The following is a 14,084-nucleotide window of genomic DNA, read 5'->3' as shown; positions in this document are numbered from 1 at the left end:
CTGCATTACTGGAATTCTGTTTGCTCTATGTAAAGACAATGGGTTTATCCAGTATGCATGACATAAATTTACATTGTAATCGAACATTGCTTATCCCAAACTGCTTGCAAAGAGAAAACATTGTGATAGCAAGAATTCTTGTAAACAGTGTTAAATTTAGCACATTACAGTGATAGCATGTGAAATTCCATATTCATATAATTATCACCATAGTGTACTAAATTTAATGCTGATGAAGGTTTCTCAGGTCTTCAGCTGCATGGTAGTGTTGATATCTCGCAACGTTTCAGGAATTGTCATACTGACCATCTTCTGGGGAAGTGTCAAGATTGGTGGAGAGGGGGTTATTTATATGTGCGGTCACCCCCATCCACTAGACCCTGGGTAGCCGTGGTGGACCAGTGGCGTGCACACGGTGATGGTGATAAGTCGCCCTTGGCAGCCATGTTTGGTTCTCGGTGTAAGCATTCTGTCAATGGCGGAGGACATTGACGGGTAAGCTCCCGATGGACTGCCGCTATCGCAGAATTCCACGCTGCGCCGAGTTGAGATCCCTCATCTCTGTTGACCAGATTGTTGCGAATCCTTACTTCTATGGATTCTTTGATAATGCTTTCCGAGAAGCCAGATGCTCGGCACTGTACCCTTGTGTTTTCGAAGTTGAAGGTGTGTTTTACATTTATGCTGTATTTTCCTTCGGCTGATTGTTCTGTGTGGCCTAGTCGCACACATCTGATATGTTCTTCACAGCGTTTAGATGCACAGTGCTGTGTTTGCCCAATGTATTGTTTTACGCATTTGCATGGTATGCTTTATACTCCTGATGTGTTAAGGATCGGCAGGTCTTTGGCAGTACCTAGGAGCTCCCTGACTTTGGTGGTGGTTGGAGAACGGTTTTGATATTATATTTGCCCAGAAATAGTGCAATTTTGGCTGTGAGCGTAACCGTGTATGGAAGGATAGTGAGTCGTTTGTCTCCTTCTACTTCATCATAATCTGGGGTTCTCACTGCTTCCTTCTTCCTTTTAAGTGCCCTGTTGATCTGCGTTTCACTGTAGCAATTTTGGAGGAAGACTTCCCTCAGGTGTTGCAGCTCGGATGGTTGGCTGTCTTAGTTGCAGATGACATGCGCCCTATTTACCAGCGCGGTAAGTACTGTTTAGCCGGCCTTTGTGGCCGAGGGTTCTAGGCGCTGCAGTCTGGAACCGCATGACCGCTATGGTCGCAGGTTTGAATCCTGCCTCAGGCATGGATGTGTGTGATGTCCTTAGGTTAGTTATGTTTAAGTAGTTCTAAGTTCTAGGGGACTGATGACCACAGCTGTTAAGTTCCATAGTGCTCAGAGCCATTTAAGTACGGTTTGTCTTTGTGCTGGATGGTGGCAGCTAGTTGCATGAAGGTATAGGTCTGTGTGTGTCTTCTTCCAATGTACTGCATGGCCTAGTGAACCATCTGCCTTCCTCTTAATTAAAATATCAAGGAAGGGGAGGCATCCATTTTCCTCCATTTCCGTTATAAATTTGGTGTTTGGATGGATGCTGTTGAGGTGTTCCTGAAAGTCATCTAGCACCAGTTTTCCATGTCCGCATATAACAAAAGTGTCGTCGACATAGCGGAAGAAGTGCTTTGGTTTCTATCTGGACCTTACAAGGGCCACCTCCTCGAAATGTTCGATATAGAGGTTTGAATTCACAGGAGTCAGTGGAAAGCCCATGGCCACATTGTCAATCTGTTCGATGAATTCCCTGTGGTACTGAAAGTGGGTTGTTAGTGCTTGTTCGAAGAGGCTAACTTTGTGGTTGTGCTGGGCTAAAAGTGTCAAGGAGTCTTGAAGGACACTTTCGTGAAAAGCGACATGTTGAAGCTCACGAGTAGGTCCTCGATTTGTAGTAGCATGTCCCCGAGTATTTTTACGAATTTGGCTGAGTACCTCACATGGTGGCTGCAGTGTCCCACAAGGGGTTGGAGCAGTGTGCTAGCCATTTAGCAAGTCCTTAACTTGAGAGTTGGAGTCTGCAATCGGTCGAGAGGTACCCCTTCCTTATGGATCTTAGGGAGTCCATAGAGGTGTGGTATTGCTGGCACTCTAGAGTACAGCCACTTCTTCATTGGCTCAGGTAAGCCAGATTTCTTCAGCAGAGTTATCATCTTTCTATTCATCGTCGGGGTTGGATCCTTCTTCAGCCTCTTATAGGCCTCGTGTTGTGGCAGTGGGTTTATTTTCTACCGGTACTCGGCAGTGCTTAATAGCACTGTAGCGTTCCCTTTATCTGCTGGTAGGATCGTTACTTCACTGTCATCTCTAAGGGACCAGAGAGGTACTCGTTCTTCCGCAGATACATTATTTGTTGGCAAGTGAGATCTGTCGATTATTCTGGAAGTTTCCCACCTGACTTCCTCTGCTTCCTCCTTTGGAAGCCCTTACTGCTTCTTCCACACCACTATAACGTCTCGTTTCAGGTTTGTTCTGGGGATAGGGGCAAAATTCAGTTCTTTCTTGAGGACTGGGATTGTGGCAGCGTCCAGTTCTTTTCCAGCCAAATTGATCATGGCTCTGATGTCATTCATCTCCTTTTTTGCCAAAAACATCGCAAGATATCAATGCTACCACCCGGCTGGAGACCCAAGAAACCTTCAACAGTCTTTGCTGGGAAAGCAAACAGTCAAATTTAATGCTGTTTACAAAAATTTGTAACACTTACTAGATATCTGGTCTTTGTAACAGTATCCAGCTCTGTGGACTAAGATCAGTTGTGGTGAATATTGGAATTTTTACTGGGTAGACGTGATTGGAAAATGAAAAGAAGGGAACTGAAACATTTCAGATGTTGGATTAGAGAATGCCACTGAAAATTAAGTCAACTTACAAGGAATATGGAGTCCTCAGTAGTACTGTTAAGGAAAGAAATGTACAGAAAATGCTGACTAAAAGAAGGGACAGGATGATAGGATAGGTGTTAAGACATCAGGTAGTGTACTAGTCAGATGTTTCCATCTCACTTGGGGAAAAATGCTACTATTACACATATCAAATAGGAACTTTAAATAGAGTGTAGATAATTTTGATGTTAGTTACATAGTCAATTATGGAACCTCATCACGCACTTGCAACTCTAAACTAGTAGGTAAAGAAGTCCTGTTTTGAGGAGGATATAGTGTAATTCAGTACACAGCAAGATTTGGACAATGTACTATTTATTCCAATATATATCTTGCAAAATCAGTGTGGCAACAAAATAGGAGGCATTAGAGCTAATATAGATGCTTCCTGGCAATTGTTCTCCCCAACCACCACCTTGATATGGAGTAGGAAAGAGTGAAGTAATGGATGTAGTGGTACCAGTTGAACCCTCTTTCATGCACCATTGGGTGACTAGTCTGGTGTAAATGTAGGTGTACAAAGAATTGGATATTAATAGGCAGGGATATGGACTCTAATCACACATTTACTATGAGAGAATAAGGAACCCATTTCTTAAAGATCACAGTACTCACAGACAATGATTAAACAGCACTGTGAGGGTGTTGAACAACGTCGTCGTCATTGTTAAAGTGTGTTCAACATAATGCTTGATAAATTAACAGTGATACATTGAATGGGAAAATCTGTGCTTGGCACTGTCATAGCAAATTCCAGAGCTAAAATGGTTGTCCATAGCATGGATGAAAGTTGGTCTGTAGAGCATTACCTGAGGAAACAGGTTGAGAACTGTTGACACATGGGTACAAGCTACAGCTGAATTTAAAGTACTAGAACATTAGTAGATCAATAACATTGCAATAACGAAAATGATCGTGTGTAAAATCACAATCTACAGTAAAATTAAAACTGAGGCTTGTGATCTATACTGTCCCCAAAAGTACTTTGGTATTGACACTAGAGAAGGAACACATGGAGATGCAAAATGCAGTTGCCTCACTCTTCCTTGACTGTTTGTACAATCTGACGTTTCATTGAACACACTCTAATTTGCATACTAATCAGTGTACAAAGGTGGAAGTGGGTTCTGGAGGAGTTGCACTACATTCTCATTTTAGATTCGTTTGTGGCAATTAATTTGTAGTTTTATATGCAGAATATTTTCGAAAATCCATTATCTAATGTTCCTGAAAATTTGACTCATAGGAAAACTTTGTTACTGAATTTAAATGACGAAATTGTGTTAACAAAATACTTAGAATATATCTTATTTTCAACAGCTCCAAACTCTTTCAGAGATGTCTAACATAAGATTAATTTAAATTAAACATTATGTGTGATGCTCTGCTCATGTGATAAGGTATCAGTCATCTGTTTTCTTGAGAGAAACACAGCACAGCATTTATGGTTAACATGACATTACATTCTCTGATCAAACATTACAAATCTTTGTAGCAAGAAGGGTACCCATTTTGGTAGAAGTATGGAAATTTAAGTATGAAAGTAAGAGGAATAGTGATAACATCATTCACTACCTTCTAATTACAACAATTATGATTCAAAATATTAAGATTTTGTTAGTGTCACTAGTGCTGAATTCCTGAGGTGCACTGCATTTGATTGTAGTTGCCAATAAAAGCCTTCTTAGTAATGAAAATACAATCTGCTCTGCAGGTAAATACACCACACATTCTGTGGTAATTTTCTTAACAGCTTCATTACTGAGTTCCCCAACTGGACAGTGTACCTTTTTACTTGTTTCATCAATGTTTGCAACATAATCTTCAATTTAGGCCCATATCAATTCTGTTGGGTTGAAGTGCCAGTGAGAAGTTATCAGCCTAATTATTTTATGCCTGTATGTTTTTGTCAACCTGTAAGTTTTTGTATGTGGCCAACTGGTTTATTGAGAGGTATTGGATTTATATGCTCTATCTTTTCAAATTTTTCACTTACTTTCACTTACGGATGCTGAAGCCAATAATTTCCTCTTTTTATTTTAGCGTAAGTTTCTCATCAACAACAGTACATTTGAGAGCACTATCAACAAAAGGAGTTGATGATGTAGGCAGATTATGCACAAACCATTTCTCTCAACTGATTTTATGTTGCAATGCCTTGAACAAGAGTGATATTGATATGTTGTTGTTGTGGTCTTCAGTCCTGAGACTGGTTTGATGCAGCTCTCCATGCTACTCTATCCTGTGCAAGCTTCATCTCCCAGTACCTACTGCAGCCTACATGCTTCTGAATCTGCTTAGTGTATTCATCTCTTGGTCTCCCTTTACGATTTTTACCCTCCACGCTGCCCTCCAGTACTAAATTGGTGATCCCTTAATGCCTCAGAACATGTTCTACCAACCTATCCCTCCTTCTGGCCAAGTTGTGCCACAGACTCCTCTTCTCCCCAATTGTATTCAACACCTCCTCATTAGTTATGTGATCTACCCATCTAATCTTAAGCATTATTCTGTAGCACCACATTTCGAAAACTTCTATTCTCTTCTTGTCTAAACTACTTATCGTCCATGTTTCACTTCCATACATGGCTACACTCCATACAAATACTTTCAGAAACGACTTCCTGACACTTGCATCTATACTCGATGTTAACAAATTTCTCTTCAGAAACGCTTTCCTTGCTATTGCCAGTCTACATTTTATATCCGCTCTACTTCGACCATCATCAGTTATTTTTCTCCCCAAATAGCAAAACTCCTTTACTACTTTAAGTGTCTCATTTCCTAATCTAATTCCTTCAGCATCACCTGACTTAATTCGACTCCATTCCATTATCCTTGTTTTGCTTTTGTTGATGTTCATCTTATACCCTCCTTTCAAGACACTGTCCATTTCATTCAACTGCTCTTTCAGGTCCTTTGCTTACAATGTTATCGGTGAACCTCAAAGTTTTTATTTCTTCTCCATGGACTTTAATACCTACTCTGAACATCTCTCTTGTTTCCTTTACTGCTTGCTCAATATACAGATTGAATAGCATCAAGGAGAGGCTACAACCTTGTCTCACTCCCTTCCCAACCACTGCTTGCCTTTCATACCCCTCGACTCTTATAACTGCCATCTGCTTTCTGTACAAATTGTAAATAGCCTTTCGCTCCCTGTACCACCTTCAGAATTTGAAAGAGAGTATTCCAGTCAACATTGTCAGAACCTTTCTCTAAGTCTACAAATGCTACAAATGTATTGATATATCCACTGAATAACATTTGCTGAAGTGGCTTTTAGCATTAAGCACTGCACAGTACACAACTGCTAACAGTAATGACAGGTAACATTGCAACTATAAGTATATGAAATGAATCCAAACAAAATACCATAGTGCAGTGAATGCTTCCAAAGGACAGCGAGCTGCCTAAAACTGAACTGTACTGCACTTGGGAAATATATTGGCAGTGTGGTGAAGGTATATCCCTTGGGATAGACTGAATGTATGCTCTGCAGTCTTTGCACGTATCACCAAACTATTTCATTTCTAGTTGGCAGTCCTAAAGTAATTCTAAATAGAGTTCAATTAAATTACCCTGTTGCTTTCTAGAACCAGGTCCTTGATTGTCACACAGGCAGTCAATGCAAAATAATTTTTGCAGGCTGAAAATCTTGGATGTTATCTTGGGTCCAGTGCAAGACACTATTGTTGATTGGAGAGGAGGAGAAGTCAAAGATTACCAGAACAATAATACATTGCCCAGAAATGGGTGTCAAATGCCTGAACTCATTTGCACTAAAGCTGTGAGTGTGAGAAGAAGTTAAGTTGATAAATGCGGGCAACAATAGGCGGGTGAAGGCTGAAGACGAGTGATAAAAGGTGTGTGGATAGGAAAAGCACAACACTGCAACGTGAGGCAAACTTGGGTCACCAGACGATGGTCAGAGTCAGTGCTGTGCTGTTCAGTGCTGTGCTGTTCAGTGCTGTGCTGTTCAGTGCTGTGCTGTTCAGTGCTGTGCTGTTCAGTGCTGTGCTGTTCAGTGCTGTGCTGTTCAGTGCTGTGCTGTTCAGTGCTGTGCTGTTCAGTGCTGTGCTGTTCAGTGCTGTGCTGTTCAGTGCTGTGCTGTTCAGTGCTGTGCTGTGCTGTTCAGTGCTGTGCTGTGCTGTTCAGTGCTGTGCTGTGCTGTGAAGTAACAGTGTAGCAGAGAGCTGTTAGTGTCTCTGCAAAGAGCACAGTGAAATGTACGACAAGGTGGAATCATGGGAATGTGGGTTACAAAAGCTGATCAGGAAATTATATCTTTGTATTACAGATTTGCACAAGCTGTATTAATTCGAATATTCTTTGTTATTTTCTTGAAGGTCTGTTGGGAGTATCTCATCACAGTGATTGTATCAGTGAGGATCCCAGACTAAATTTGGTGTGGGATGATATTGAGAATATTGCAAGCATTTACATCACTAATATTGCATGTAGATTGAGAAAAGTTATCCCCTAGTTGAAAGCTAATTGAAATAATCATAGATTGTGAGTTTTCTAGAGATCAGCAGTATATTAGTAACCAGCTGAGTTCATGGCATTGCTGGGGTAGGTATTTATTCCAATCTGTTAGTCCATCTTCTCCTCCCACATTCATTCCATCTCCTCCTTTGCCACTCTTTTTGTCTCCCCCTCGCCCACTATTTTTCCATCTTGTCACCTACTCTCTCTGCCTGTCTCGTCCTTGCCCTTTCTCTCTGCCCCTCAACTTCTCCTCAAGGTGTGCAGTACACCTATGAGCTCCTTTGCAGGCAGAATGACATACCTGTCTAATTACAGTGTCATGTAGCAATTGTATTCCAGCTACCACCTTGAAAAAGATGTATTAGTCAGCAATATGAAGCACATACCAAGCAGTAGTAGGAATGAACTATTTCTTACGACTAGACACAGCCATGTTCCAGTTGAAGTTGTGCTCAATGCTATGGGATGGTGGAAACTTGTTGTTGATGAGAAAGCAATGACATTGCAGAGGCAAAGGGTGGAAGAATACACAAAACAAATACTAAATGTCTGATTTTCTGTATGCAAGCTATGGCAAGAATATATAATACTGAGACGAGTGGAATCGGAATATCTATGCCAAAGGAAAAGCAGTAACATGTACGCAACATAAATTCCTGGGCAATGTGATAAATGTGTTGTATGGCAGAAATTCTGTGAGCTTATGAACAATCCAAAAAGGTATCAACTTTGCTAGAGGTTAACAGCTTATGTTGAAGAGAAATGGATAGCAGAGCTAGCAAACAGTCCGACAAGGGGATAGGAAAACAGACTGCGGCTGCTGTTATTTAAAGTGCTGGGTATCCCATCCAGAAACCATTTCTCATGGTGGCATTTGTTGCACATGTATCGACAAATTTAAATCTGTTTAAAAGATTACACCTCATTTAGTATAACAGATGAGGTTTGTGGTTCAGATCCTACTACACAATGAATTTTCCTTCTCTTTTCCTCTAAGGAAAATCAGTAAGATACTTTTCATTGCACCATGAACGTTAGGTGGACAGCTTGCCATAGGTGCATTTAATTTACAATAAATTTAAGAAACAACTTACTAGGGACACTATGCGTCGTTTGTTTTTTTTATATTAATTTTACAGCTATTAACCAGTATAAGATTTATTCAGCTTTCTTAACCATTATTTTCAGTCATATATGCCAACACATGCTGTCATCAACAAAAATATAAAAGTAAGTTTGAAAGTAGCATCAAACCTACGAGCTGTGGAGCCCCATTGTGATATTACAGCACTCTTACCAATGTTAATGCATTTACTGTTCTAATAGGTGGTAGGTAATTTCGTCTCATGTGGTTACCATGCATGAAGTTGCTGTACAACAGCTCAACAGTGTGAACAGCTTTACTGTAAGATAGCTGACAGCTTAAGATAGGTTACCACTGTTCTTCTTCAGCCCCAATATGATGCACATCCTCCACTTCTGAGGAAATTTGTTCCCTGAATGAAATTCCTTTCTTCACTACACCTGTGTGAACAAGTTATCATGCATAAACAATGCAACACAATTTCCAAATCGACTTATCAAACAGATTTTTATGAAAATATGAGGCATATTACTGAAGTGGCAAGTGGCTTATTTTCACAAAGCATGGATTTATGTATATTGCTGTATGATTAGGTACTGCCAGAGCAATCTTGTCTAAAGAACATTGCCACAGTGCCTGTCTTCATTTGTGTTTTGCAGTGATTGACGTGTAGATGTCTAGGGTGTTGCATGCTTTGCTTTTTACGAATACCACAGTTTTCTTCGTTATGTCCACACAATTCAGTTTCTAAAGCATAAACGTGGCAGTACTGTGGAATAGCCTATGACATAACTAGATCTCTCTTTCCTCAAAGGTACTAGTGCTGTAGACACAGTACCTGAACAGTTGCTTGCGTACTAATGGGTACAGAATATGGCATTGTGTTTCCAGGCGACCGACATTGAACTGAGGGTGACAGTATTTCCAAAATGCAGTGCAACTGTGGCTGTGCTCTGCTATGTGCTGCAGACAAATAAGAAATGAGTATGGCAGTACACAGTAAGTGGACCAAACATTGAATGTAAGATTAGTTATTGGAAGAACTGTCATCATCTGTTGGAGATTACACAAGATTTTGGGTTTTTGACATGAATCGCATTTAGGGCAGATACTCACTATCACAAAGAAATAAATGTAAAGGTGACCACAAGTGTTCGATTCCAACACTGACCTTCATTTGAAGAGGAGATTTCTGTGGAAGTGAATCATGCAGTGTGGAATAAATCGGAAAAAAGAGAATGCACGCGTTTCTGGTGGGGTGCCGTAAACAAGTTCTGAAAATCGAGTGGACTTGTAAGAAAGAAGGAGATTCTGAGTAGGAATGCTGAGAAATGCAACAGGTGGGAAATATTGGCATAATGAGTGGACAGGACGAAATGGGACCTAGAAAAGGGCTATGTGGGGTGTTCAACATACTACTGTGAGTCAGGTGATCACCAGTTTGAAGGCAGCAGGGCCTATTGCTATGAGAACTTTACTGAGACAATTACAATGCATAAGACTTGGCACTTAACCACATCCTATGCCTACCTATGACTCTTAAGATACTCAGCATATATGAAGATATGCATTTGGTAAAATCTGTAACAAAACAAGGTGTTCTTGTTAGTGTTCAATGTAAAATACTTGCCTTTCCTGTATTGTTTGTGTTGCAGCCATCTGGTGCATGTACATACCCATGATTAATCTTCATTCTGTTTATACATCTGTATCTGTACTCTGCTACATATGAGTGGCAGTCTTTAAAAAAGTTGGTTACATAATTAAATTTTGCTTTGTTTGCAGGTACATATCAGCCTTGCTGGTACCCTTTTTAATATTCGAATCACAGTAGGCTGCTTTATGACGAAAAAAGAAAAATCATGGAAAAGCTTTAGTCTAGAGTAATTCAATTCCGGCAGCAGCAGGAACGGTTGAGCTGTGTCGAGCTTATCCTGATGACTGACTTAGCTGTGTGAATTGGTTCCCTTAGTGAGGAGCAGACATCGAAGTTTTTGTTTCTTATCCATGGATTTTAATGCCTACTCCTAATTTTTATTTTGTTTCCTTTCCTGCTTGCTTAATATGCTGATCGAATAGCATCACGGATAGGCTACAACTCTGTCCCACTCCCTTCCCAACCATTGCTTCCCTTTCATGCCACTTGACTTATAACTGCCATCTGGTTTCTGTACAAATTGTAAATACCTTTTTGTTCCCTGTATTTGACCCCTGCCACCTTCAAAATTTGACAGACAGTGTTAGTCAACATTGTCAAAAGTTTTCTCTAAGTCTACAAATGCTGGTTTGCCTTTCATAAATCTATCTTCTAAGTTCAATGAAGTCTCTGCCAGGCACTTACACGCGATTTGCGGAGTATCCATGTAGATGCAGGTGATGCAGATTTGGATAAGTCGTAGGTTCAGTATTGCCTCGCGTGTTCCAACATTTGTATGGAATCCAAACTGATCTCCCTGAGGTGAGCTTCTACCAGTTTTTCCATTCATCTGTAAGGAATTCGTGTTAATATTTTGCAGCTGTGACTTATTAAACAGATAGCTTGGCAATTTTCAAACACCAGCTTTATTTGTGATTGGAATTATTGTATTCTTCTTGAAATCTGAGGGTATTTCGCCTATCAGGCTATCAGTAGTTCTAATGGAATGTTGTCTACTCTTCGTGGTTTCACTTGCTGAAGACGGTCAGTCCTTCACAACAGTAAATTTGTTTCTAATTCAGAAAGGTGTCGATGCAATTGCAAGCCCTGTGATGTCCTGCTCTCATTTTGCGGAATAGCACTTTGCTTTTGGAAACTGCTTCTGATTCTCAAGCATGACGACTGCTTGCTGCTTTGCTTCTCGATGACATCCTGTTTCTGTTGAGGCCCATAGAACTCTGAACTCTTTCAGTGTTGGTGTTTACAGTAGGCTGCTGGATGGTCTGATCAAGGCCGAAATCCAAACATACCACTCTGACCAGGGTGCCATTGCCGTCAATCTGGTGATGAAAAAGGTAGGTGCCTCCTTAGCGTGCATGCACGCGCGCACCCTCTCTCTCTCTCTCTCTCTCTCTCTCTCTCTCTCACCATTGATAGATTGGTGCTTCCGTCAAAGATCAAAGCAGGCTATGAAGTTATCACAGTCCAACCATGTATTCAGAATCTGATGTGCTGCTACCAGTGTCATTGTTTCAATCGAATGTCTTGTTGACACTTGGCCAAATGTTTAACCTATGGTGGGGATGCACACAAGGGCAATTGTTCTCTTCCTCCCCGCCGTGTAAACAGAAATGGCCACCATGCTGTTCCTCTTGAGATAGCCCCATGTATCTTGATGAGTGGGGTGTCCAGGAGATCTAGCTAAAAGTACCTTAGCTGGTCGCTTGAAAGTTACTGGCTAGTCTCAAACCCTGCCTTCTGCTGTCTGGTACTTAGAGTACCGTTCTTGCCAAATCTTGCTCCATCGAAACCTGAGACCTTAAATTCTACTCTGAGGTTGTGAAATTGCCCAGTGTTACGGTAGCATGGCTATTCCTTCTTCCAGTTATGCAACAAGCCATCCAACTTTGGCCACACAGGGTGAAGTCACCAGTTACACAACTGGCAGGCCAGGAAGGACAGCAGGAATACTTCCGTGAAGAACTCGTATGACTTTCCTGCCAACCACAGCCTGAGTCTTCATCAGCTAGCCAGAAAGGTCCGAAGAAGTCCAAGAAAGGCAAATGGTCTTCTGCTTCGCCAATTCAAAGAGCCTCTTTGGTGGTGTCGCCACGTGATACCTTGGCCTGGCTGGCCTTTGTGTCTCCGGTTTGCGCCACTAACCATTTCTCTGTATTGAACTCTGCAAGCTGTCTGCACAACAAAGCCGACACGTCTGTAGACTAAATGGAACACGATTGTCAAGGCTCTGTGCCCTGTAGCAGTGAGTCTTGACAGGATGGCAATCGACATCCTCTGAGGTGACATCCATTCATTGTTTCCTTATCATGACTCCCTGAATGGATGTTCGTGGCCTTCAATCCAACAAAGAGGATTTAGGGCTGCTTTTAGAATTGCAGCATCCACTTGTATTCTGCTCTCAGGAAACAAAATTGTGTCCTCATAACTGCATTGAGATTTTGCATTTCTTCCTGGTCTGATTTGACTTTCCTCAAGCTCATCTACTGGGGAGTCAAGCTGCTCATACCGGATGATGTTCATAGTAAAGCCATCTCCCTGACTCCCCGTCTTCAAGCTGTTCCAGTTCGCCTTTTCCTTCCTCATTTGACCTCCCTTTGCACCACTTACATCCCTCCATCATTCAGTGTCACCAGGGAAGACTCTCGCAGCTTGTTTGGCAACTTCCTCTCCCACTTCTGCTGCTCAGTGACTAAAGCACACCATCCCTTCTGCCCCCCCAACTCTGCAAGTCTGGTGGTTAGAATATGCCCGAGGTATTCCGGCCTGTCGTAAGAGGTGACTAAAAGGAGTCTCATATCTCTTAGTCTTTGTGATAGTCCCCTGTCTGGTTTGACCATCTTTCTAAATTTTCCTGAAGAGCGAGCCAAGTGGGGAAGGGTGCCTTACATGGTGCATCGTGTCCATCATGCATTGAGATCTTTAACACTTTTTCGTCATTGCATTGCAGTCCTGCCCATTCTGCATATCTTCGGTGACACCCTCCTGTGTGCGTTTCCACCATGCACTATGCAGCGTCACTTTCTGTGCCTATGGTGACCATGGACTTCTTTGCACCTCATATCCAGCACGGTATCTAGTCCAGTGTGTGTACCCTGTTGGTTGCAGCATCCCCCGACAACACAGGGATCACTCTGCTGATGTCTGCGCCATTATCTCCCCACATACGCCATGATGGCCATCTCCCTAGGGCATCGGGACTCCCAGCAATGGCCATCCTGCCAGGTGATCCTTGCTGAGGCTGGGTGGCACCTGTGGGGAGGGCCCCTGTTCGGAGTGTGTGGCATTGGGTTGGTAGCATCAGGGCAGATGACACACCATGATGTGTAGTATGTCATCTCATGCTGGTCGTTCGCTGCCAGCAGTCTTTCAGTGGGAAAAGTCTAACTGCAATGCTAAGAAATATGAGCCCAAATCGTCCCCCTCCCTGGCCACATCATGGCAGGAACGCCAGGCTAAAGATGGCCGTGAAACTTATTCGCCCCAGTACCTCGTATGTACAAGAGTTCATGGGGAATCTTTGATGTCCATGAAACCTCAATTTTTTGTGGAGCATTTGGATGACAAGTTCAGGAAGGTGGAGGGTTTGTCCAAAATGCGCTCTGGGTCAGTCCTTATAAAAACAGCATCCTCTTCCCAATCACAGGTATAACTCGTGTGTGACAAATTGGGGGATGTTTGTGTTTCCATCACACTACATAAGATTTTAAATCTGGTCCAGGGTATTACATTCCACAGGGACTGGAACAGAAAAGGGAGGTAATGACAGTGGCATGTAAAGTACCCTCCGCCACACACCGTTGGGTGGCTTGTGGAGAATAAATGTAGATGTAGACCGAGTTTGGCAGTCTGACAACGAGCTGCATGCCAGTTTAGAGCGGCGATGTGTTCATTTCATCTGCTGCATCCATCGGGGTCCGAGGAATAATCAGTTTGCCACTGGTGCCTTCATCTTGGCCTTCGAGGGTGCTACAT

General features: G+C 42.1%; 1 protein-coding gene across 11 annotated transcripts in view; it reads left to right on the top strand.

Moving 5' to 3' along the window:
• The window catches only part of LOC124720379 (zinc finger protein ZFP2-like), a 179,044-nt gene that overhangs the window by 18,098 nt on the left and 146,862 nt on the right, over positions 1 to 14,084 (top strand). The window contains exon 5 of one of the 11 annotated variants that reach the window (XM_047245716.1): positions 9,347 to 9,454. The exons of 9 other annotated variants lie outside the window; for them this stretch is intronic. In XM_047245716.1, coding sequence (XP_047101672.1) covers positions 9,347 to 9,439 — 93 coding nt within the window. In that variant the 3' untranslated portion in view covers positions 9,440 to 9,454. Of the gene's footprint in view, positions 1 to 9,346; positions 9,607 to 14,084 lie in introns of those variants that run through there. One more of the 11 variants, XM_047245715.1, reaches the window with a different exon arrangement.

The sequence above is a fragment of the Schistocerca piceifrons genome, chromosome 11, assembly GCF_021461385.2.
Source record: "Schistocerca piceifrons isolate TAMUIC-IGC-003096 chromosome 11, iqSchPice1.1, whole genome shotgun sequence".
NCBI classification, from domain to species: domain Eukaryota; kingdom Metazoa; phylum Arthropoda; class Insecta; order Orthoptera; family Acrididae; genus Schistocerca; species Schistocerca piceifrons.
Note: the sequence above shows the minus strand (reverse complement) of the source record. Positions and strands in the feature narration are given on the sequence as shown.